The sequence below is a fragment of the Equus asinus genome, chromosome 4 (genome assembly GCF_041296235.1).
Source record: "Equus asinus isolate D_3611 breed Donkey chromosome 4, EquAss-T2T_v2, whole genome shotgun sequence".
Taxonomy (NCBI): Eukaryota; Metazoa; Chordata; class Mammalia; order Perissodactyla; family Equidae; genus Equus; species Equus asinus.
Window position 1 is genome coordinate 136,022,089 of NC_091793.1, and position 17,422 is coordinate 136,039,510.

Below are 17,422 nucleotides of genomic sequence, written 5' to 3' on the forward strand. Positions count from 1 at the left end.
CTCATAAATAATGAGTTTTTTTTAACTTTTTTAAATTATAAAGCAATATGTGCATAATTAAATTCACACAATTCCAAAATGTTAAAATGTCCTTCCAATCTGGTTACTTGGGGAAACAGGAAATATCTTTCGTTTTTTGTTTCTTTTTTTTTGCTGAGGAAGATTAGCCCTGAGCTAACATCTGTGCCAGTCTTCCTCCACTTTATATGTGGGATGCTGCCACAGCGTGGCTGACAAGTGGTGCAAGTCTGCGCCTGGGATCTGAACATGCAAACCTGGGCTGCCAAAGTGGAGAGTGCCAAACTTAACCACTACGCCATGAGGCTAGCCCCGAAAATACCTTTTTATCTGGCTAACTTTAGATGTCTCTGATCAGTGAGGCATCATTTTGAATATAACTTCAGGGATGGGAAGCAACAGCCGAAAGACCAAGTACAGGCCTCTGCTGACGTTTGCCCTCATTCCTTGGAGCTTGGCATGGTATTAGGTCGTTAAAGGTCATGTCTCGAAAGATCAGCAGACAGGGAGCTTGCTCCTTGCAGATATAAATTCTCTCTCATTTGCCTTTTCTTTCCCACAGCCGCCATCGTGAGCGAGCCTTCTTTCCTTTGCCTTCGGCTCTTACTGCGGGGTCTTCCTGGGTTTCCCCACTGTCATGCCTTTCCCCGCCAGTGCGTGGCGCTCTCCTAAGGCGTGGCTTCCAGCCAGGCCACCTTAGTGTCTCCTTTACTTTCCCTTACTGTTACAGATGGCAATGAAGTGGCACATATTGTGGGGAGGGGGACCTGAAAATTTTGGGGGGGAAAAACCCTTTTGTTCCTAGAAACATTTTTTTCCCTTAGTTTTTATGCCTTATGTCTCTAAATATATCTCAAAATTATGCTTCGTTATGAATAAGCCAAATTGTGCACAATATATTTTTGCTCTTAAATTAGAAGTCATCAGATTTTAAAAATTGAAAACATTTGAGTTTTCCCAAAATCTTTTCCCAAAAGATGAGATCCTCTTCTACCAGTAACTTCAGAATGTCTAGGAATTTTGCCTAAGTCAAAGGAAAATACCTTGTTTTTAATTTAGAAAGAACTTTAAGTTCATCTCACCCTTATGAATCAGACTAGGGTCGGTGCTGAAAGTTTTGGTGTTCACAAAGCATGAAGGAGTCTTCTGGGACGTATACCGAGGATTTTCTTGATATATTTGTTATTTAATACTTAAGTAAGAAGGAAACTTGCTGAAAGCCCCATTTTACTTAGCAGTGGTCATTTTGTTACGGAAACATTTTGAATGGGTGTTTTTTACAGGTCTGTTTGCAGTGTTAGATACTGTTGGATGTGGGAGTTTGGATAGTGGGGTCTCCCAAAGAGAAGGATTTTCAGTAGGATGGCCTCTGTCCTTTTTAAATTGGAGGACATGTTAGATGTCTACTAAGTCTAGAATGACTAGATTTATATGAAAAGTTCTGCTGTATTCTATTTGCTTCATACAGAATGCAAACTTGGTATTTCTCCTGTTACAGTTCAGCATTCCACAGACTCTAACATGTATTTGCTCTTTCCTGTGTTGGCAGGTGAGATGTCCCATCACGATATTCTGGATGCTGCTTCCCAGGGAATAAATGTCATCCTCTGTGAACACAGCAACACTGAACGAGGCTTTCTTTCTGATCTTCGAGATATGCTGGGTGCTCACTTGGAGAAGAAGATTAATATTATCCTGTCAGAGACAGACAGGGACCCTCTTCATGTGGTATAATGCATACAGGAACAACAGGATGACACAGTCCGCAAATTGATTGGCACCCAGCTCGAATGCATAATATGAATCAGTGGAGTTGGTTTGGTATCCTTCGGAAGAATGTCTTAGAATGTACATTATCAGGGCCGGCCCCATGGCCGAGTGGTCAAGTTTGCACGTTCTGCTTCGGCGGCCCAGGGTTTCGCTGGTTCGAGTCCTGGGCGCGGACATGGCACTGCTCATCAAGCCATGCTGAGGCAGCATCCCACACGCCACATCTAGAATGATCCAAAACTGAAAATAGACAACTATGTACCAGGGGGGCTTTGGGAGAAAAAGGAAAAATAAAATCTTAAAAAAAAAAAAAAGAATGTACATTATCATTTCTGGTCTGTTAACCTGCTTCACCAAATGTTCTGTAGCTCATAAGGTGAAAACTGCACCATAACTACCATTAAAGAACAAGTGTTCATTATAAAGGACAAACTCAAGAATAATATTGATGTATAAAGTATATATTCATTATAAACTCGAGGAAAGATCGACTAAAATCTTTTTACTTAACATGCTTATAATCCTCTCCTTAGTTTAATTATAGATGGGATGTGCCATTCTCGAGCTCCATGCCCTGGATTAGTTTAAACACACACTTTAAAAACTTGGGATTAGAGCACTTCTTTCTGGGTGGTAGCCTCCAGCAGTGATAAGGTCTGTCTGTCCTGTTCCTGGGTCACTAATGTCCCACCTACATTTCAGAATCAGGATGAGATTTTTCAGGATGAGGTTTTTCTTTTTTTAGTATGCATGATCGTTATTCATACAACTATTGTTTTATTGCTTTTTAGGTAGCTCGCCTGTAATCTTACTAGTACTATGTAAAGATGGTTAGCCTTCAAAATACTAGTGATTACTTACACAGTATTAGTTTTGTGCCAGGCACCCTGCTAGGTGCGTTAGGAACACCGTGAGTCCTTTCCCATTTTACAGACAGCAAACTGAAACAGGTTTAGGAGCTGGCCCCAGGCCACATAGCTAAAACATGCTGGAGTTAGGACACAGCTCGAGGCAGTCTGGCTCCAGGCCTTGTGCTTACCTACTTCTTAATCAAATATGTTGATAAAACTGATGGAAGAGGTATGGAAGAAATCCTGAAGGAAAAGAAACCCATTTTAACTGTGATCTTCTTTGGGTGATGTGATGGGAGGTTATGCTTTTAAATACTTTTAATACATATTTCCAATTTCTCTTCTGAGCTTGTTACTAGTATGAGAAAGCACAGAATTTTACATTTCTTTTGTAGGATGCTGTTCTATCAATCTTACCTCCTGGAGGATTTGGGATCCCAACTTTCAAATTATTCTTGGTGGTTCACCTGTAATATTGCTTCACTACAGAAATAACCAGTAGGACTGAGCCTTATGAAATGCCCCCAGGTAGTTGGACGAGGAGCCAAGGAAGGAAAGGGGAGGAGAATCAGCAAAGTGTCAGAAGCCAAGAAGTAGAAAGTTGTGATGACGGTGGCCAGCAGCGTCAAGTAGAGAATGAGCTAGCAGACAGCTCTAGAGACCATCGTAATGGCATTTGCTTCAGTCATTTATCGTTTGCTTTCTGTATGTGGGGCCCATAGAGATGGGAGAATAGGACAGAAATGTGGATGATAATTACAATAAACTCTTAAGTAACTACGCTAAGAATAGGCATAGGGTTTACGGGGAAAGTTTTCTAGGAAAAGGGGGTAGAACTCAGCCAACAGGGACAGCTTGAACAAATGCACTAAGTAAAGAAACAGCATAATACATTGAAGGAATTAATTCTTTATTGTCAGGGTGGAAGGCAGGAAGCAGGAAAGATGTGATCAGAAATGATGCTGAAGAGCGAGCCTGGGGCCAGTGACTCTCAAACCTTTTCTTTAGGTCACTTAAGGTGTGAGGTGATTTCATCTGTAACAGTGACGATGGCAGCAAGGAGCTTGTGGAGTTGAAGGTTGTAGATTAATTCCTTTGGATAGAGGTCCAGAAGGGCTAATGGATTAAAGGATTTTTTTATGATTGGACATACTTATTGTCAAGGTTTTGTGTTCTTTTAAAGGATGACATTGTTTCTATAATGTTTATTTTTATTTACTTTTTTGAGGAAGATTAGCCCTGAGCTAACATCTGCTGCCAATCCTCCTCTTTTTGCTGAGGAAGACTGGCCCTGAGCTAACATCTGTGCCCATCTTCCTCCACTTTATATGCCTACCATGGCATGGCGTGCCAAGCGGTGCCATGTCTGCACCCGGGATCCGAACTGGCGAACCCCGGGCCACCGAAGCGGAACGTGTGCACTTAATTGCTGTGCTGCCGGGCCGGCCCTATAGTAAATTTTTAAAGTTTCTTTACTGGCACGCTAGCATTTCTAAATAACTAAAAATACCCCCAAACACATCCTTTGTAGTTTCTTAAAGTATTGCTGAAGATTATTCTTTACTTGCACTTGTCAAGTTCTCTGAACTGTTAACTTTAAGGTGTTGCTTAGTTGTATATATCATTGCTTTCAAACTTCAACGTGCACAAGAACATCTGGAGCTGTAGTTAAGATGCGGATTGATTCAGATGCTCCAGTAGGGCCTAAGCATTTCTAAGCTCCCAAGAGATGCTGCCATTTTGAGGACCACATTTTGAGTAGCAAAAGTAAAGATGGTGACCTAAATACTTGGGAATGCTTGGGCCCAAGGTGATATATGCCAAAATTGCTAAGAAAATTTGCTAATGAGCTTTGTTATACTCACATTTAAAATTGTATTTTCCATAGCATCAGTTATTTCAAATTTACTTTATTCAGCACATTAAGGATACTGTGACAATTAATGCTATTAAAACCTTTACATAGATATTTCAGATTTCATCTTCATATCCACACAACTCCTGTATGGCACAGAGCCTTCTAATAAGAGCTCAATAAACATGAATTAAAATGGCTTAACAGCAGTGTGAAAGCCTGAGGACAGAGCCATTTATGTGACAGTTTATTCGTCCCTTGGGTTTTTGGAGCCAGAGTCTGTGACAGGGCAGACCCTCAGGACTCACGGTCATCGCTGATGGCTTCTCAGGACTAGGCTGCACGAGTCCTCTCACCTCCTAGAATGTAGGAAAATACATTCTGAACCATGCTCCTGGCTCTGCATTTGAGTTAGCTGGGGAAAAAAAGACTTCTGAAGTTGTGTTGTTTTAAAAAGTTAAGCAAAATCTCTTACCAATCCCCCGAACTCACTGATCTTGTATAAGAATGAAGTGTCCGTACATTAGAGTGACAACCGTGATGCTGAGAAAGTGCAGTTTCCGGAGTATCGAGAACTGACGCAGCACTCGCTGCACGAGGATTCAGCACTGTGCCGAGTCTGCAAACGTCTGTCTGCATACCCAGTGCCTTTTTGGGGCCTATTTATTTATTTAGCCATTTTATTAAAAGAGCAGCCAGAGAAATCTTTCAAGGTTTCAGGTCTGTTCCATCTTGCCAGAAGGGAGGAGCAGCGGAAGACGCAGCCTCAGCGGCCGAGTCTCACTGACAGAGCGCACACCGACGCTGCAGCCGGCCAGTGAGGAGCAGCTCACAACGCGGCAAGGGCTGCCTCAGGTCTGGAAGACGTACTCAGGAAAGTTTGGAAACACTTCAAGATGTTTTTAGTAAAAAACCAGTACTATAATTTAAAAAAAGTGATTTTATCTAAATTGGCTTTTTATTTAGTAGTAAAGACTATTGACACTGCCTGCAAATAGTATAGTATAGACACAAAAATTATAAAAATAAACCAGATACTTAAGGGCACATGCAGTTTGCAAATTATGTCATTAAAGATTTTGTATACTCTTTTATACTGTAAATTATTATAAACTAAATATATTAAGCAAAAAAAGCAAGGTGCAAACCAGCAAGTATCATGTGCTGCCACTTGTGTTTTGAAAGGAGAGACAGGTGCCTTACTCGAGCACAGGCTCCCTCTGCAGGAGCACTAACCGCCAGCAGGGTTGCCTGGGCACTCGAGCAGGGGAGGGAAGCTGACTCATGCTTCACTGAATATCCTTTGATACAATTAAAATTTTTTAGAATCATATTTGTGTACAGTTTGATTAAATATTTTTTTTTTTTAAAGATTTTTTTTTTTTATTTTTTCCTTTTTCTCACCAAAGCTCCCGGTACATAGTTGTGTATTCTTCGTTGTGGGTTCTTCTAGTTGTGGCATGTGGGACGCTGCCTCAGCGTGGTCTGATGAGCAGTGCCATGTCCGCGCCCAGGATTCGAACTAACGAAACACTGGGCCGCCTGCAGCGGAGCGCGCGAACTTAACCACTCGGCCACGGGGCCAGCCCCTGATTAAATATTTTGATTAGTAATTATATTTAAGACTAAAGACTTAGTATATGGATTTAACAAAATTATATGCCACAAACAAATGATTTAAAAAATTCTGAGCATTTTGGGAAATATTTTCATGAAAGAGCTTTATAAGAGAAGAGATGAGTGAAAAATGCTGATGCAGTACATACTTTATTACAGTGATGTTTAAACAAAGAGTTTCACACTTGGAAACCGATCAGGGAGTCTGTGAAGACTGAGCGGACACACTGGCCAAGGCTAGCCAATTTTCCTTTCCTAAGAAAAAAGGCTTCTGTAAATAAAGAAAAAAACTGAAATGTCTTACAGTGAGTTTTAGGTCTTCTTCATAGAAAAATCAAGATAAATTTAAAGCCAGCCATTAATATGCTACTCGCTTGCATGTTAAAACAAAAATATGTTGATATACAAGAATAATTAAATTTTTATTTTCTGTTGTCTTGAAAACAATGACTAAAATGTAATTCAGGATTGTCTTTTTCTAGCCTGGCTTCTCACTTGTATCAAAAGGTGACGGCACAGACCTGAACTGTGCCGAACACCATGCTCTGTGACTGTTCATGTGCTTGCTGCACTGGGTACACACCGTGTACACTCGTCAGGCTTTTCCCACCATCCCAACTGAATGGCGTCAAGCTCCCTCTCCCCGCCCCAGTGTGGAGCCTAAACCTCAAAGGAGAAAGCCGAGTCACCTGCGTCTTCCCAGTCTTCCACCTTTCGTTAAGCCATTTCAGGAACACCAAGAGATGGTCTGCCCTCTCCATGACACTCGTCAGTCCTGACACACAACAGCAAATAAAGCAGACTGACGTGATGCCAACGTCTTTGTACTTCCACACTCTGGAACAAGCACACTTGCGAACAACCAGCTCCAGAAGTGTTAAAAGGCCCTCAAAAAATTAGGAATAATATCATCTCTAGTATAAAAGAATTCAAAAACATCCAGTTCCAAATAGTCCCTGAGCATACTGTTCGTTCCAGCAAGATGTCTCCAGAGAGGTAATGAATGAAAGGCACATTTTCTCCAACTTGAGGACCGTGCATAGTACTAGCGATACTACAGCAGCCAGGCTAACCAAGGTTCTAACCGAGGACACCCCCCTCCCAATTTTCAATCTTGTACACTGGAAAAAGTAACATTGGATGGCAACACAACACTTCAGACGAGAGGAGTGGCAGCTGGAGTACATCGACCCTTCGCAGAAGACTCAAGAGGAAGGACAGCTTCAAGACTCCTCTTCCTCCTTTTCCAGGAAATCAGTCAACGTTCCACTGTCAACAGGAATTAATAAATATTCCACTCCATCAGCTCCCTGAAAGATGCAAGGAGACCCTGGGTGTTAGTCATCTGGAAGAGAGATATGTGAATCCTCTTGTAGGTTCAAACAAAAAATGGATTTGGTTTCCTCAGTATGTTATATAAATACACAAGTATAAAAAGGCAAAAGGGCACACAGGCATATATATCTACTTAAATACACTGAGCTTATAGTTAAACCACTTTATAGTGGAAAAGGAGACTAGAGGGTGAGTGGGTGGGTATTTATTTTCTTCACCCTGCCTGCTCTTCCTAGAATCTTACACGATTGATCTCTTGGTTCTTTTATCCCCCTTTCGACTGGATCGTTCCCACTGGCTTTTAAGTCCTTTCACGTACCTCCCATTTTAAAGTAAGCCTCACCAGGCTCCTCATTCCTCTCCAACTGTCACGCAACCTCTTCACCTTCCCAGGGGAGCTGTCTGTAAAGGGTGGTCTCCTTTTCCTCACTTTTCACTCAACCCAGTCCAACCTAGCCACTGCCACCATTATCATGTCACCAAAAGAGACTCTGCTTAGACCACCGAGGAATTTCACGTTCCTAAATCCAATAGGTATTTTCAGTCTTCATCTTTTTTGGTCTCTTGGCAGCACCTGACTTTTTCTTAAAACATGCTTCTCTTGGCTTCTATGACATCATACCCTGGCTGACATCACAGCATTTCTTCTTGGCTCTGGCTATTTCTCTCACCTCTGGAGCCTTATCTTCTACTTGGCCAGTAAATGTTACACTTAGTTCCCGGCCCACTAATCTCAATATATGTCCTCTCTAGGTAGTCGCACCAATGCCTGGTTTCAGTTGCAAGCTAAATACGTAGGAATCAAAACTCTTGTATCTCTAGCCCAGATCTTTGCTCTGGTTTCTCGTCCAGGAATCCAACCGCCTCGTTGACATCTCTGAGGAATCTCAAAGGAAGCTGAGAGTGAGTTCATGATAAATCCAAACACCCTGAGATCATGAACTCATGATCTGTCTCCCCAAAAATGTTTCTCTTCCAGTTTCTCATCCAATGATCCCACATCTCTCTGGTTGTGCAAGCCACAAACCAGGAATTACTCGACACTTTCCTTTCCCTTGGTTCCCATATCCAAACCATCAACAATTGTTGTCAGTTTAGCCTCAAGTACCTCTTGAATCCAACCCTTTCCTCTCTTCACCCTAGTCCAGGTTACCAGCATCTCACCCAGACTACTAACGCCTTCCTAGCTGGTCCCTCTGCATCGAGTGTTGACAATCCACATCCCACTCCACCCCATTCCACTCTCCATACCAGAGTCAGAACAATTTTTCTAATGCTTGCCATTATTTTAGAACAAAGATTAAAGTCCTTTCCTTGGCCTAAAAGTCGCGCATGGTCTAGCCCTTACATCACTACTCTTTCAGCCTCATCGTGCGCCATGCTGGTCCTCTTTGTGTTCCAGGGTCTCTTTACCTGCTGTTTCTGCTGGGAACGCTCTTCCCTTCCCTCTCTAACTAGTTATCTCCTAGTCTTCCTTTAGATCTCAGTTCAGTGGTCTCTTGTGATAACCATAACGAGGTCAAATCTACTTACCTTAATGTGCTCTTTCAGAACCATGTATCTTCCAATCATAGGACTTACGACAGTTAAAATTTTACGTGTGTGATTATTCAACCAATGTGCGTCTCCTCCATTAGACTTTAAGCTCTCTGAGAAAAGGACTTAGGTTTTTGCTTACTACTGTATCCTAATACTTAGTGTGATATCTGACATAGTTAGTGCTCAATAAGCATAGATCAGATTAATGAATGGGGTGGAAGGAAGAGAGGGAGAGGGAACAGAACTATTTAACTCACCACAGACTTCTAATGGCCTAGGATCTGGACTAGAACTTTAAGTTTCCTGCTCGGCTCCGCGGCAGAGTACTTCCACCCTCTCTGTTTCTACAGAACTCAAGCGGCACACTGCCTAAGGAGATGCCTGTGACCCATCACGGAACTTCAGTTTCATAATCAGATCTGGGTCAAAGGCATACTTGTCCCTGAGTAAATGCAATACACTATACCTTTGCCACAACAGCAAAGTCTCACCTTCTTTGTTCTTATAAGCTTGTGGTCCCTAAATTCAGTTAACTGGGCCCGAAGTGTCAGATCACTATTGACAAGGAAGGCCTCCCGACACTGCTGATAAAAATCTTGAAAAGACAGTCCTGGAGAGTTCAAAAGGAGACAGAATTTCATTTAAGTGAACATAAGTCACCATTTAAGACATGACCCCAGTATATGGATACCCACACCAAGCAACACAGAAAAAAATGCTGTTGCCATAGTATGTCAAGGCAGACAGTAAGCATCGGTCTAAAAAAGGAGATACCTCTGGAAGAATACTTAGGTGTTATACCCTGTGGCTTATATTTTTTAAAGAGAACTGACTGGTTCAAAGTAGTCAACTGTGACCAAGTATAACATAATCCTGTGGGCAGTTTTAAACAGTGCGAATAAAGTTGACTTTTAAAGAGGGAATTAGTAAGTCATGAGAACTGGATGATTATTAAAATGTTTGTTTAAATTAACACACTATTTTTACTCAAGGGGAAGGAAATCTCCTAAGATGCCCATATGAAATATATGTAATTGGTAGACCCATCCATAGTTGGCATAGGAAAGTTAAAAGGTAAGCTGGGTTTGCCTTTCGATTCACATTGGCAAACAGCCTGCTCAGCAGTGTCTCTACAGGGCCGCCAGGAGATGTGCCACGTGGCAGACACAGTGAGCACAGAGCAAACCTTCTATTCACTACTATGAAAAACTGCAGTGCTGTTACTAGATTCCAGAAAAAGCAATCTGTGGGGTAAAACAAAAGTCAGACAACTGAATATCACAAAGATTGGGTACCAGCGTAAGACGGGCTCTCCTGGTTGTCCAGCTGATACTTGCTTAGGAGCCTAAAAATTCCCCTAAGGAAAAAAACAAACAGGAATTCAAATCCAAATTGCTAACATCAAAAGACACACAAAAAGAGTGTGAAATACTTGGCCTGTCTACATTATCTTCTGTTCCTTTCTCCAAGGAACATCATATCCTGGCCTTCTTAAAAAGAAGCTTTTTAATTTCCTTTTAAGGAAAATCTAGTACTTTTTTCAATTAAGTTAAATTTAATTAAGGTCAGTTTACTATAGGAAACTTGGAATACATAATAAAATCTAAAGAGGAAAATATCAATCCCATAACCCTAAAATAACAGCCACTAACATCTGACGTGGAGATTCTATCCGCCTGTGCCGCTCTCTCGGAGGCAGGTGGAGACACACGAGTTCATGCATTTCTATATGGTTCACACCGTGTACACCTCACCCTTTCACTTACTGATTTCTCCATGTCTTTAAAAACTCTTCCCAGATCATTTTTAATGGCTGCTCATCTACTGTATCGTAAACTTCCCATTTCCCTACTGGCTTTGATGCTTACAGTACTGCCAATTTTAACTATTAAAAATAACTCCACATTAAAGAAAACTGTACACAAATATTCTTTCATGTCTGGAATTATTTCTGTAGGGGAGTGCGCTAAGTGGCATTATGGGGTTGGAAGCAGTGTTACACAAACTAAGATTCCCAGGAATCCCTGGGTGTGGCAAAAATTTTAAACCTTTGCATTTTCATTTTTACAATCATCTAGAATAATTACTGTAAACATTTCAGATCATCTGAACGACCACTTTATAATTAAGTACTCCCTCTGAATCTACAGCTACATTTCGGTTAAGATTTTTGATCAGGGGCCGGCCCGGTGGTGCAGCGGTTAAGTGCGCACGTTCCGCTTTGGCGGCCCGGGGTTCACCGGTTAGGATCCCGGGTGTGGACATGGCACTGCTTGGCACGCCATGCTGTGGTAGGCATCCCACATAGAAAGCAGAGGAAGATGGGCACGGATGTTAGCTCAGGGCCAGTCTTCCTCAACAAAAAGAGGAGGATTGGCAGATGTTAGCTCAGGGCTAATCTTCCTCAAAAAAAAGAGATTTTTGATCAGTCACATTCACACCAAGTAAAGACTAAACGATACTGAACGTTGCAAAACGAAGAAAAATTTCAAAGTAGTTTAAATTAAAAAACAAAAAGCACTGGAGGCTACCACGCAGACACACAGGCATGCCAAACTGAGAAACACCTGCGTTAGAGCAGTCAGCGTCACATTCAACGCCGTGAGTGCTCCTACTGCGTGGATGCCCAGCTTCACATGTAACGACCTGCGACGGTCCATTAGCAGTAAGTGTAACAGTAAAATTGAACGAAGACTTTTTCTGTTCCCAGTTCCATCAAAAATTCTGATTAGATACCTATTTGATGCATATTTCAGTTTAATGCAATGCTTAGCTTAAAGTGTACAAAAACAACTTTATAGAGTGACAAAACTCATTAAAGTGAAAATCTGGGGGTTAACACAAGGGAGTCTTATCATGATACAACTGAGCATCTCGACTGTGGTGGTAGTTACACAAGGCTGCACGTGACAGAAGTGCGCAGAGCTAGCGCTCACGCTCACACGAGTGAGTGCAGGTACGCACAGCGGGACCTGACTGGGCCCTGCGACTGTGCCAGCGCCGGCTGCCTGCTTCAGGACTGCGCTTGGCGCTTGGCGGGAGACGCTGGCACGGAGGCCGGCTGGGAGAGGGGTGCCCAGGACCTCCTTGCACGTTTCTTTGTAACCTCCTGTGAATCTGTAATTATTTCAAAACAAAAAGGTTTTAAAAAACCAGATACACATAAAATAAAAGTAACTAAATGGAAAAGAAAGTGCTAGCAAAAGAAAAGAGAAAGATCTATTTGAAAGTTCCTGTGTACCCCGTCCTCCACCTATTCCCCTCCCTTCTTCTTCTTCTTTTGCTGAGGAAGATTCCTCCTGAGCTTAAATCTGTGTCAATCTTCCTCTATTCTTTAGTATGTGGGGCGCCAGCACAGCACAGCTGCTAACAGAGTGGTGCAGGTCCGAGCCAGGAAGCCAAACCCAGGATGCCAAAGCAGAACGTGCTGAACTTAACCACTAGGCCACCAGGGCTGACCCTCCCTTCCCTTCTTTTCCAGGGTCAGTACTATCCTGAATTAGGTACTTTTTGTTTCCATGTACATTTAAAAATTTTATTCAGGGGCTGGGCTCGTGGCTTAGTGGTTAAGTCCAGCACGCTCTGCTTTGGCGGCCCAGGTTCATGTGATCAGATCCTGCCTGTGGACCCACACCACTCATCAGCCATGCTGTGGCAGTATCCCACATACAAAAATAGAGGAAGACTGGCACAGAGGTTAGCTCAGGGCTAGCCTTCCTTAAGCAAAAAAAGAGGAAGACTAGCAACAGATGTTAGCTCAGAGCGAATCTTCCTCACCAAAAAAAGGGGAAAAAATAATAAAATAATAAGATTTCAACACTATATAGTATTGTTTTACATGCTTTTTGTTTTTCCATCTACCATCCTGTCTGGTTTAGCATTTGCCCTGTTTTGGACACTAAGTGATGTTGTCACACTGCTGTTACCCCACATAAGTCACACTCGTGGCTGCCAATGCTGCTTCTAGATGCAGAACACAGCGAGGCTGTGGTTTCAACTCTCTCACTGCTTTATGAGTCTGTTCCACCGAGATGTTCATATTTTGGAGCCAGGCTATATCTTTTTATTTTTTGTTGTTTCACATTTTATCTTTTATGCTGGATGTTTGGAACAAAAAAGGATGAATTAAAGTGTGAAAGTACTATGCCATCTTGACCAGAAGTGTCCTCTCATTGCGCTTTAAAGAAAAAAAAGTCTTTGCTAGTCTCACCTGTTTATTCTTTAAGAAACTTTGAATTTTCTGTCAAATTTATAATGTAAAAATATTGTTTATGTTTTGATTAATTTATAGGTTTAATACATTTCTAACTTGGGAGAAATTGCTATCTTTATAACATTCAGCTCACTCATGCAAGAACACAATATTTCTCTTCATCTACTGGAATCTTATCTATTCTCAACAAGGTTTGTTGTGTTTTTTTGTTTGTTTTTTTAAAGATTGGCAGCTGAGCTAATAACTTGCCAATCTCTTTTTTTTTTTCTTTTTCTCCCCAAATCCCCTCAGTAGATAGTTGTATACTTTTAGTTGTGGGTCCTTCTAGTTGTGGCACGTGGGATGCCACCTCAGCATGGCTTGATGAGTGGCGCCATGTCCACGCCTGGGATCCGAACTGGCGAAACCCTGGGCTGCCGCAGCGGAGCGCGCAGACTTAACCACTCAGCCATGGGGCCAGTGCCCGGTTTGTTGTTTTCTAACACATCGTCTTGCTAAAAATAGTTCTAGCATTCTATGCTTTGGGGGAGGGGAAGTTTGCTACTAAAAGCCTCTTTCAACAGGTTAATTATCACGCAAAATTTATTTTTTTCAGGCCTATGCTATATTCAGCTTTTCAGAGCTCTTATTAATTCAGACATGCCTCCTGGTTAGGCTGCTGAAAGGGCTTCCCTGGAGACATCAGACAAAGATGTTTAGGAGCGTGCGCTTTTGAGCCAGGTAGATTTGGACCAACATCTCTATGCCTTTTTCCATCTACCTTAGAGTGGTTATGAGTATCAAACGAGCTATTTCATGTAAAGCATCCCATGTTTGAATCAAAATGTTCAATATTAATTAAAAATAATCATCAAATACATCATGGATGTTTGCATATGTCCAAACTCATCAAATTATGCACATTAAATATGTGCAGTTCTTTGTCTCTTAACTATACCTCAATAAAGGTATAAAAAAAGAAAAAAATAACCATCGAATTTAAGCAAAATTCATCAAAATTCTGCTTTTTCCTCCACAATGATCCCCGAGTTGTTCTTATTCAGAAATATAAAAATCTATTAAGAAAAAGAATGCTAGTACTCCTGCTTTATTACTGGGCAACTGACTAGTCTGCCTACTGTATACCCAGTACTGCAACATTATTACTACTATTTCTCCTAATCTTTCAAACTAAGTAGGCACTTTAGTATTGCCATTAAAACCTAAGAGTGCATATCTTAAAATGTACAGAGTTTTTGAAGACAGAAACTACAGTTTCCCTCTTACCTTGCGTTAGGGGTAAGGCTTCGTAAGACATGAGTTAGGGAACTAAGTGGTAGTGATCCCGACTGTTTAACCAGAAGCGAATTCTCATAGGAGGTTTCTTCAGTATAAGGACTATATGTAGTAGTTTCATACCAGAGCCAGTTATAAAGACTCTGCTTTGCGTGGTCCCACACTAGAGCACAGGATCAAAGAAAACCAAGAATTACCAATTGTTGTCATGTTACTACATTCCACTTTAGGAAAGAATCAGAAAGCATTAAATAAAAAATGAATTCTGAAATTGTTCATTTTTGCCATATCCCCATCCAAATCAGTACCTCACAATCTAATTTCACTGTCAATCAACATCTGAATCTTTACATGTATATTAAATACAAATTAAAATATATTAGTGCTACCAAGTCTCTTTTAAAAAAATTTAATAATTTAACATTTTGTTTTATAGGATTATCCAATGTCTCTGAATTAAATGAATAAAAAAACTGCTGCAATAGCACGAAGAGTAGAAAGAGACCAAAATCAGGAGTCTCCTCTCCTTCATGAAACTTCAGGTGTAAAACACTCCCTTTACAACCTGAATTGTTATTTATGTTCTAAATCAGATTGAGGACACCTATATTTTTGGTAACCTGTGTCCTCAAATATGAAACAAAGGAAAAGTGTACTGAAAAAGAATAAAAATGTGACTTACAACATTAAGAAAATTAATTTTGTAAGACTGATATCTTGAGAAAGAAAAATAGTAACATTTAACTCACTGAGAGGAGCATTGAGGTGATCAATAGATGCTATGAGGTATATGTTTTGTAAAGATGACAACTGGCCGATAATTTGCTGGCTTTTGTCTCCTCTCAACATTTGACTATCCAAATTGTGGATGAGAAGGAAGAGTTCTAATGAAGAATCTAAAAAGAAAGAGAATTCAATTATTATTTTCAGTATTTGTGAAGTCCCTAGCACACACAATGCTAAGTATTAAAGAATATGTCAAAGTATTATAGGACAAAACAACCATTGCTTAGAGGAATGCAGTTTATCTAAGAAGATAACGCAGTCATTCACAAAATAAGTAAGACACTATTAAAGTCCTAAAATAAAAGAACTTCATTGGAATCAGCAGGCACTAGAGACCATGGCTAGAGACTTAACTGGAATGGTTAGCACTTGAATCAGATCACAAAGAAAGCAGTTTTTGTTTTTTTTAAGGAAGATGAGCCCTGAGTTAACATCTGCTGCCAATCCTCCTCTCTTTGCTGAGGAAGACTGGCCCTGAGCTAACATCCGTGCCCATCTTCCTCTACTTTATATGTGGGACGCCGCCTCAGCATGGCCTGACAAGCGGTGACATGTCTGTACCTGGGATCTGAACCAGCAAACCCCGGGCCGCTGAAGCGGAACGTGCAAACTTAACCACTGTGCCACTGGGCCAGCCCCAAGAAAGTAGTTTTAATAAGGCATAGAAAATAAGCCAAGATGCATATTGGACTGGAGGTGAATCTGTGCATGTTGAATTACAAGGAGGGAGGAAAGGGGGGAGGACACAAAAACAAAACAAAAGAGCTCAAATTAAGAAATAATATAGAAAATCCTGATTATCACAAAGCTAAAGTAGACAAAAAAAAAGGGAGGGGAGGTATTTGGGATATTGCTCAAGGCATCAGGAAGGTCAGAGAAGTAAAATATCATAAAAGTCAATGAAGAAAGAATTTGGAGGATGGAGTTATCAACACCATCAAATACTGCAGAGATCAAGATAAAGGATAAGCCAAGGTCAATGAGGTTATTAGTAAAAAGGAAATTACAGGTGATCCTCAAGCACGCAGTTCAGAAAGCACAAAAGCAAGAAATTAAGAAGGAAATAGGTAAAAAGTAGAAGGCAGGACATGTCTTCAAAAACTCTGAAATCACATTGAAACAGGAAAATAAAACAGTGTGGAAAGGCAGTGGAATCAGGTAAGTTTTTTTTCTTAAGATGGAAGAAGTCCTATACGTGTTAAAAAGCCATTGGTAGTCTCTCAGGAGTTGGTAAGAAAGGGGACCTTTGGAATCTATGATCGAGGATGAGCCTTGTAGAGAGAACAACTATATTGCTCTTCCACTGGAGGGTAGAAGCAGAACGATAATAAAGTGACAAAGATTCTGAGATGATGCATTTTGCAAGTTCAAGGTTCCTTCAATTCTAGAAGCTATCACAGCCAACAGTATTTAAATTATATATAAAAATTTAAATGACATATAAATATATAAAATGTTTTATATTATAAATATATACATATTTTACATTATTTCATGTTTTATTTATATTATTTACATTTAATTATAAAAATATAAAATTATAGTTATAGTTCATAATTACATATTTATATTATCTACGTCTACATAAAATATTCTTATATAACTATAAATTTTGTATAAATATATTCTATTACAATATTATATATAATATGTATAATATATACTATATACAGGCATAGCTCACTTTATTGTGCTTCACAGATACTGTTTCGTTTTTTTTTTTTACAAATTGAAGGTCTGCGGCAACCCCATGCTGAGCAAGTCTATCAGCACCATTTTTCCAAGAGCATTTGCTCACTTTGTGTCTGTGTCACATTTTGGCAATTCTCACAATATGTCAAACTTTTTCACTGTTATTATATTTGCTATGGTAATCTGTGATCAGTGATCTTTGATGTTACTATTGTAACTGTTTTGGGCACCACGAACCATGCCCATACAAGATGTCAGACTTAATCGATAAACGTTGTGTGTTACTGCCCCACCAGCCGGCCGGACCTGCCATTCCCCATCTCGCTCCCTCCCGCGGCCTCCCTCTTCCCTGAGACACAACACTGAAACTAGGCCAGTTAGTAACCCTACACGGCCTCTGAGTGTTCCAGTGAAAAGGAAAGCTGCACACCTCTCAGTGTGAATCAAAAGCTGGAAACAATTCAGCTTATT

At 40.6% G+C, this 17,422-nt stretch overlaps 2 protein-coding genes across 23 annotated transcripts in view; one reads left to right on the forward strand and one right to left on the reverse strand.

Annotated features, from left to right (window-relative positions):
• Positions 1-4,571, forward strand: part of NIF3L1 (NGG1 interacting factor 3 like 1) — a 29,194-nt gene extending 24,623 nt beyond the window's left edge. For 20 of the 21 annotated variants that reach the window (XM_070508363.1, XM_070508362.1, XM_070508373.1 and 17 more), the window contains one exon: positions 1,568-2,217. In XM_070508363.1, coding sequence (XP_070364464.1) covers positions 1,568-1,752 — 185 coding nt within the window. In that variant the 3' untranslated portion in view covers positions 1,753-2,217. Of the gene's footprint in view, positions 1-1,567 lie in introns of all 21 variants that reach the window. The other variant, XM_014829207.3, reaches the window with a different exon arrangement.
• The window catches only part of ORC2 (origin recognition complex subunit 2), a 55,007-nt gene continuing 42,118 nt past the window's right edge, over positions 4,534-17,422 (reverse strand). For both annotated transcript variants that reach the window (XM_070508360.1, XM_070508361.1), the window contains exons 14-18: positions 15,223-15,369; positions 14,465-14,636; positions 10,281-10,342; positions 9,477-9,595; positions 4,534-7,421 (exon numbers count right to left, since the gene is read on the reverse strand). In XM_070508360.1, the coding sequence (XP_070364461.1) occupies positions 7,335-7,421; positions 9,477-9,595; positions 10,281-10,342; positions 14,465-14,636; positions 15,223-15,369 (587 nt within the window). In that variant the 3' untranslated portion in view covers positions 4,534-7,334. The remainder of the gene's footprint in view (positions 7,422-9,476; positions 9,596-10,280; positions 10,343-14,464; positions 14,637-15,222; positions 15,370-17,422) is intronic.